The following is an 8,384-nucleotide window of genomic DNA, read 5'->3' as shown; positions in this document are numbered from 1 at the left end:
TTTATTAACAAGCAATTTCAATTTCAGGATGATCAAATTCAATCTCAATCTCAATCAATCAATCAATCAATTTTAATTAATCAATATCTTTCGAATTAGGGTTTAGGGATTTTGAAAATTTGATCTTAGATCAAAGGGATTTGATTTGAGATTCAAAACCTTTAAGGTTCTGATTTTAATTGATCAATGGATCAATCTCGATTTTTAGGGTTTGGAGATCGAACTTATAGAGCTTCGATTTACTCGCTTAGGGATTGATCTATTATCTTATGGCTTTCATCTTAGAGATTATATTTTAGAGTTTCATTCTTTACAATCAACCAAATTCGATTCATTATGTTCTTAGAATTCGAAATACCTTTAGTTTAGTTGTTTGTAGAAACTGGACCACCAAGAATGAATCTCGAGCTTAGACACGATCGGGACGCGAGCTGGCTGGGACGCGAGCTGGCTGGGACGCGAGCTGCTTCTATCGGATCGCGAGCGACTCTGATGCGAACAGGAGCTGTTACAGTCGGATCGCGAGCTGTCCTTGATGTAGGATGTAGCTGAGTTCGTCTAGGATCAGGAACGCATTGGGGCTGGAGGTGATCAGGTGGACACGAGCTGGAACGGAGTCGTGAACGGATTAGGGTTCGTCGGTATCGTTGGGTTCCGATTAGGGTTCCAAAGCAAATCAGCGCGCACTGTATCTGTGCATGAGGGCGCGTCGGTGGTCAGATCGACAAACGGTTTGCACTGGCTGATTCGTCTCGACCAGGGCTTCGATTTGATATCTTGATCGTTTTCTGGGTCCTTACGGTTTGGGAGAACGGCCTCTTCGAAGTTCCGAGGTAGATTCATTTTTATTTAGGGTTTTAGGTTTTTAGCGATTTGGTTTTAGGCTCAGGGTGTTAGAGGCTATCGGGCTGATAATGTGTTGTAAACTTAAGTATTTAGAACTGTAAGTTTATGTATATTATTAATGAATAAGTGTTCCCTTTATATAAGAGTTACAAGAGAGATAAATGGAAATATAAGAATAGAAAATATTACAAATCATAAACATAAGTAAATTAGGAAAACTAGAAGAATGAAAAGTCTCTTGGCCGCCTCTCTCTCATACTCGGCCGACTCTCTCCTGCGGTTTGGGCCTCTAATAGATCGGGCCGGTTATGGACATCCATCAATTGATTTATAACGGTAAACAATATATAGCTTAATTAACGTGTTGTTTGAGAACAAACTTTACTACATAAGTATTACGGTCACTTTCTTGAACAAGAAAGCATAACGTCTTTCACTTATAAGACTTTTCATGATATGCCTTGTATTGGGCTTCCTTATCAACCCATGATTAATGTTTTATCGTCTCTTGACTTTTCTCAAATGTTCAAATGAATTAGCTTTCAATCTAACAATACTAAAAGGTAGATATACTCAAAGGAGAGAGTGTCCACGTAGGATAAAAAAATCAGCCAATAAAAATATTCTGTTTCGACTTGTCATACAAATGTTACTCTGACACATATTTTTCGTGGACTTATTCATTGTTGCACTTCTAATATTTTATATTGCAGTGGCCCATGATTATGCCCAAGCAAAATCAATCATCGGCTTAGACTCATGCCTTTCATCTTCTTCATTCACACGTTTCTTTGCCGTTTACACCTTTTCCGATTCCACTACTGTAACGTGTGCTTCCCACTACTTCAACTCATAAACCCACTCTTTTACTCCAACAATCGAAACTCATGCAATTGTTTCGACAGACCTTATATATAACTTCATTCCGAATCCCTCCCCTCTCACCTAAATCACAGTCACCTCTAAATCACAGCAATATGATACAGAATTGGGTTTGTGTTGATTGTTCTTTTTTTTCTTGCTTAAATGTTGATAATTCTTGCATTGGTCTGATAAAGTTGAGAAGTTGTAGTGAAACTGGTTAACTTTTTGCTGAGAAAGTTTCAACTTTGAGACTTTTTGTTAGAGTTTTGACAACAAATGGAGATCCACACTCACATGTCCTTTTAGACAGCCAGCTGGTCATGAAACTCGAGGTAAAATTCTTTTACTTCCCTCTATCTTCCGAAAAACTTCTTCTGGAAGATATAGTGTTTTTATCTTCTTGAAGCCTCATATGCTTGATATTTTGGGTTCAAGAATATTTTGCGACTCCAAACACAGATTGACTGTCTGAGCATAAGCTAGAAAAAAAAAATTATGCACCAAAGCAGCTGGGAAAGAAGGAATCATAATAGCTCAGAAAGATGGAGGCAGAAACATGCTTTGTGGGATTTCCAGTCGGGTGCTTTTTGCCTTTCGCTCATAATCTGACCTCTGCTTTAAAGCTTATGATCCTTTTTATTAAGTGAAATCTCAGTAACAGTTATAGTTGGTCGAGCCTTTAGGGGATAATAATGTAAAGGAAAAAAGAAGCACAGTGCAATAATTGCATGTATTTTTATTTGTATTGGAAGAGAGATGCAATATATATAGATTTCAAGCCATTTGAAAATTTCTCTGTACACAATTTCTGTATGTAGTGTCTAGCTGTCTGAAGTCAAAGTATATTATTTGTTGATCATAACCTAATTACCTTGATTTTCTCTAATTATAAATTGGATGTGAATTGGTGCATTTACTATTGGAACAGAGTTTGTGATGCAAGATTGGTTCATGTTATACAAAATATATCAAATGTCGCACTTTGATAACATGTAAGTAATATTTCTTATTTATTATTTTGGAACTTTTGCTTTCGAGGATGTAACATTTATCTCTTATTTCCAGATTTAAAACTCTTTATTGCTCTGTTTGTAGCCTCGGTACATGTGATGGTGACAGATGCATCTTCAAAGCTTTTAGGGTTGATGTGAGTCTATTATTTCCTGCAATAACAAGATAGCATGGAGAAGAAATGACCATCGAAGATTATATGGTTAGCCCATTTCCATCGCCACGCATTTCAGCTTAGAGGCCATTTCTCCGGACTGATGATGCTCGAGTAATTAGCATTAGCACAGAAGTCTTTTTGGCTGAACCTACAAATTACTCTCAATGAGCACAGCAATTCCCGGATCGGAGTCTTTGGTTGAGAGAAAAGTAAGAAATGAGAAGGTTGCAATCAACAGTAACACTTTTGTTGAACTTGAAAGGCTAGAAATCAACAGTAACACTTTTGTTAAAGGTTACAGTCATATTTCATTTGATTTTCTGTCTGTTTCCCATATCACACTTATATGTACGTATTTATGTACTTTAGAGAAACCAAATAGTACTGAGATATAGATATTGAGGCAGGTAAATTGAACAAAAAAAAAAAGATATTGAGGCAGGTAACAAATAGCACATATATGTTTTAGAAAGAGATACACAGACTGGTCGATGCCTACCTACCTTCTCTTGCCTGTAAGAGCATGATTATTGGGAGGTTCTTAGGATGGGGTTCTTAGCGGAATATAAGAACCCGTCTTTTAGCTTTTAAAGGGTGAGGTCCTTCCGTTCACAGTTCGTAAGTGATCTTAGGAACTACCTAACTAGAAACCTGGTTCAGCACATACGTTGCAGTTCTTAATGCATATATATACCCACAACAAAAGGGGAAAAGAGCAACTACTTAACATGCTTCTAACCATCTCTATTATAGTACGATTCCGCCTCTTTACTACACCATTATGCTGAGGAGTATCAGACATAGTGTATTGTTCACAAATGCCCTTACCTTTTAAGTAAATTTTTCAAATGGACCAGACCCAGGAAATTATCCACTTTCACTGAATTTCCCGTAAAATTCACCACTCCATGAAGGAGTACAAAAAGGGCCATGTGCACATATATCGGTGTGTATTGACTCAAGAAGCTGGGTGCTTCTTGTGGCTGTTTTCTTTTAAGTATATTTAGTCTGTTTTACCTTAATGCAGCTATGCATACATCTAAGTCATTAAAATCGAACTTAGGGAGAAATTCATTTCAATCAACCCCACAATCCTCTCCTTGGAAATATGACCTAATCTTTAATGCCACAAGAAAGCATAATTTTCACTAGAGGCGCTACGCATAAGGCCTCTACTTTCGACCACCAAGTAATACTAGATATTCTAACAAGATTCCTTTCATAGCAAACAAAAACTTTAATGTTTAGTTTCTTATCGAAACAACCATTCTATTTTGGATCCTACTAGAATAGTTTCATTTTATTGCAAAAGAAACACTTCATTTCCTTTTGGATTTGACTTTCGAGTCCTTTCAAGAAAGACTTATTATCATTTTGTCATTTCTACTTGGGATTTTGTTGCTGCTACTGGCACTTCCAAGACCTATGAGGCTAGCAACTTGGTCTTTCATCTTCCTTGATCTCTTCTCCTCTTGAATAAACATAGCCTTTAATTCTTTAATGTTTCATTATCTTCACTAGTGTTGTAATTCACCTGAAACTGACTAAACTCAAGAGGTATAGAATTCATGATGAATTGGACCAGAAACCGCTCATGCACCTCCATTCCTAAGACCATGATTATCGGTGGTTTTTAAAGGGGTCCTTAAGGGAAAATGGTGATTTAATTAAATCCAAGGAAAATTAAATGGCAGTTATCGATCCTTAATGGGGCACTTTGGTTACCGATTTTAAGAGTGGGTTTTGAACCACGTGTCAGCCCCACAGAATTTTTAATTTTTTTTTTCTTTTCTTTCTTTTTCTTTTCTTTTGTCGCCGTTTCGTGTCTTCTCGTTTACTCGTCACAAAGGATCGATACAGACGATGGACGACGATTGAGTCGATGTCTCCTCCGTATTCTCCGTGAGAAGAAGGATTGACACCCAGCACCGACGAGGACACCGAGAGCGAAGATCCACTTTAGCTTCCACTTCCATGGCTGACCACTACCAAAAAGAACAAGATAAGCTCTTGTTCCATGACTTCCTAGGATCCAAGACTGAAACTTTAGCTTCCACTTCCATGGCTGACCACTACCAAAAAGAACAAGATAAGCTCTTGTTCCATGACTTCCTAGGATCCAAGACTGAAACTTTAGCTTCCACTTCCATGGCTGACCACTTCCAAAAAGAACAAGATAAGCCGTTGTTCGATTATTTCATCGAGCTTCGATTCACTATGATTTTAATGTGTAGAAGAAGATCATGTGAATTAGTTTCTATAGTTGGAAAATTTTCGTCCATTAGATCTCCTAAATAGAAAATTAGAATATCTACAAGTGAAACAAGACATGAGTGTACATTGTTTTGTTTATTTTTAAAAACATGAACATGTTTTTTTTCTTTTGTGTTAGCATGTGGGTTGATTGAGCTCTGGTATGTGAAGTGAAACACACACACTCTTTATGTCCTTCTCTGTCCAACCATAATGTCTCTGATGGATTAGTTGGGACATTGGAAGTGAATTTGACATATGAGTTTGTGATGCTTTTTTATATGACTTGTTCTTCTTTATTACCTCTATTACCTCTCTCTAGCTGCTACTACTACTACTGCAATGTGATGTTGCTTATCTAGATTTTATCTTTTGATAAAAAAAAATCTCGATTTTATCTTTCTATTAGTTGAAAGACAAGGCAGCGGTGGGGGGAATCATCTTGATGGGAGACAACTGCTTGGACCAAGAAGTGAGGTTTCAGGCTCAATCATGAGCAATCGATTTTCAGGAAACAAGAGAAGTAACTCTGATTCACAATTCACGGCTCAAGACCACCCAGAGACTCTGCACTGGTCCAAGGTAAGATAAACCGGAACCTACATTACCTTACCGTGTTCACAGCTTCAAGGAACTCAGTTTTATGTGATCTGTCATTGTCAAAAAGCAGATGCTAAGAAACGGACCTGGAAGCCTCTCCATGAATATGAACCATATGGCAAACCAGCCTCCACGAGGAGGAGGTGGACAAATCAGTCATTTGCTTCATCAGCTGTCTTCAAGCAGGTTCAAGGATGAAAACGTGGTACCATCAGTTATCTCCCAGACAGCTGCAGATGAAGGTTCACGGACAGGGATGAAATGTCCAGGTGTCATGAGTCCTTTTACAATGCCAAATCCGAGCAGATTGGAATGTTTTACCCCTTCAAGGTGTGATGTCTCTAGTCTTGTGATGCTTTGTCCTCAAGTCAGTTTCAACTTACGTACTAACTCTTGTAGTCATCAGTCAAGGACTTGTAAAGCTTTGTTTCTATATAAACATGTGAACTCTTGTAGTCTTGTCTATATAAAATTTTATTTACAACACAACACTCTTCTTCATTCATCACACATCTTTTCTCAAGTTCCTTCTCAAATTCTTTTTTGAAAACAAGTTTCATAAACAAGTTTATAAACAAGTTTCCCTCGACTTGTAAACAAGTTTTATAAAAAAAATTCATCTCATGGTTTCTTTTTCTCAAAACACTTTCGAGGGATCACTTGATGAAAATTTTGATCAACATTTTGATCAAACCTTTGAGAATTTTTCCATTCAAGCTCGGATTTTATTTTTCGAATGATTCTCGATTATTGTACTAATCTTTGTTTTTCTGTTTTTTTAAATCTATGTTTTAAATGTTATCTTTTAATATGTTTTATTTAATAAATAAAAAAAAATTTTAAGAACCCCTAATTAAGAAACTCCCATTGGACCACTCAAAATGAGAGTTTCTTAACTAGAGTTCTTAACCCCACTTAAGTACATTTAAAATATTAAATAATCATTAAGAAACCCACTTAAGGATCATGGGATAATCATGCTCTAAGGGTTTTAAATTTACAGCCAGATTAGACATGTGAGTCACATGATCTCGGATTGGCTGGGACCAGTCAACCATTTTCATAGTTAGCTCAGACTTCCCTACATTCGACTTACAGCCAAATCCGACTATAAACACTCCTTAAATCTACTCTATAAATTCCTTCTGCTTCTCTGTCTTAGATATCGATGACTTAATACTTTATGTCATCAAAACCTCATAAGGTTCAAACCCAGCCTATTAGATTGCTCTTATCTCTTACATCGAGATTTTGTTATATTCTGAGCTATCTTATGTAATGGCTGAAGACCTCATCAATTATTATGGCAATGTCCAATAACAATACACCTAGCGTTAACAAGATCTTTTCAGAGCACTTGTTTAAATCGAACTTGTTTAAATCGAGTGCATTGAACTTTCCAACAGAGTGAGCTATACATTTGATGAAGCTGCAAAATTTTATACATGCTTACCATTTACTGCTTCGAAACTTTCCTACAGATTCTAGAATTAATATAAACTTTTAAGTTTGTATTTAAGTAACCTTTGGGAAATACTTAAACACAAACACTTTAAGTGATGCTAAAATACACTTTAATGATTAATCATTCGAAACTCAAGTCAATAGCATCCTACCTTAGGGTATAAATACGATCAGCTATAATAAAAGAAATGACTAATCCTTTTCATATTATCAACTATATTCAATGATCCACCTTTGGGTGATCTCCTAGAATATAGAAAATAAAATAATTGATCACTAAAACTTTAATGTCATTTACAGCATCTTTTTAATCATGATCAATCATACTATTATTAATTTTAATATTTTATAAGTAAATAACAAGGTTACTTTGGTAACTAACATGTCATAAACTATATAAATATTAAAAATACTAAATAGGTAAATATCCTAATATTATGTTAATATTCATAACATAATTATTTCTATATTGTGTTAATATTTCATAACACAGATTACCTATTAAAATGCAGCGGAAGTCCACCTCATTATATTTCGCTAAGAACCCCACCCTAAGAACCCTCAATAATCATGCTCTAATGCTTCCATAAGAATTTTTCTTTGAGAGGCTAACAAAATTTATCATCACCCCTGTGAAAATCTTTATGGGAGAAATCTTTGGCTTCTAAGCTCTGAAAATTTGATGGAGACTGGTGAAGAATACATCCTACATCTTTATAAGTTAAACCGAAAAAGGTTGAGAATCTGAATCTAATAACGTAAACCCAAGAGCTGAGGAAGCTTAAGCATACCAGACACGTGTTTTTAAACTGTTCCAGTGACACCTCCTATAGAACTTGGAGAGTGAAGAAGGCATGGACCGTATATGCTATAGTAGCTGGTGTCTGAGAACATAAAAGGAACACGACAATGAGGTAAAAGGTTAAGAAAAGAGACTACGGCTGATGTATAACAATATACTTAAAAAAAAAACCTGAAACAAAATCGTTGGGATTAAGTACTAAACTTCCTGCAGAAACTGCCTCCTGACTCAGGAGAAAGATTGGTTCAATGTGTTTGTGATGTAAAAGACGTAAAAGATTGGCTACACTTTGAAATGTGCCTTCAGTTTCCAGGCTCGGACTTTGACTTTTCCAAATGATCTACATCTATGAATTTTAGTTCAGTTTAATCAAAGTATTAATAAGAA

At 36.1% G+C, this 8,384-nt stretch overlaps 1 protein-coding gene across 1 annotated transcript; it reads left to right on the top strand.

Annotated features, from left to right (window-relative positions):
* The first annotated feature begins 4,852 nt into the window (after nucleotides 1–4,852).
* LOC106338850 (protein TIFY 8-like) lies at nucleotides 4,853–6,743 on the top strand. Its single transcript, XM_013777734.1, has 4 exons — nucleotides 4,853–5,123; nucleotides 5,541–5,713; nucleotides 5,802–6,098; nucleotides 6,735–6,743. The coding sequence occupies exons 1-4, from the start codon at nucleotides 4,853–4,855 to the stop codon at nucleotides 6,741–6,743; spliced, it is 750 nt and encodes a 249-aa protein (XP_013633188.1).
* Nucleotides 6,744–8,384: the final 1,641 nt, after the last annotated feature.

The sequence above is a fragment of the Brassica oleracea genome, chromosome C4 (assembly GCF_000695525.1).
Source record: "Brassica oleracea var. oleracea cultivar TO1000 chromosome C4, BOL, whole genome shotgun sequence".
Lineage (NCBI taxonomy): Eukaryota > Viridiplantae > Streptophyta > Magnoliopsida > Brassicales > Brassicaceae > Brassica > Brassica oleracea.
This window is presented reverse-complemented; position numbering and strand designations above follow the sequence as displayed.

Coding starts and splice junctions, on each gene's coding strand:
- LOC106338850 (XM_013777734.1), top strand. CDS start 4,853: ATGGCTGACCACTACCAAAAAGAACAAGATAAGCTCTTGTTCCATGAC. Junction 5,124..5,540: donor AATGTGTAGAAGAAGATCAT/GTGAATTAGTTT, acceptor TCTTTCTATTAG/TTGAAAGACAAGGCAGCGGT. Junction 5,714..5,801: donor AGACTCTGCACTGGTCCAAG/GTAAGATAAACC, acceptor GTCAAAAAGCAG/ATGCTAAGAAACGGACCTGG.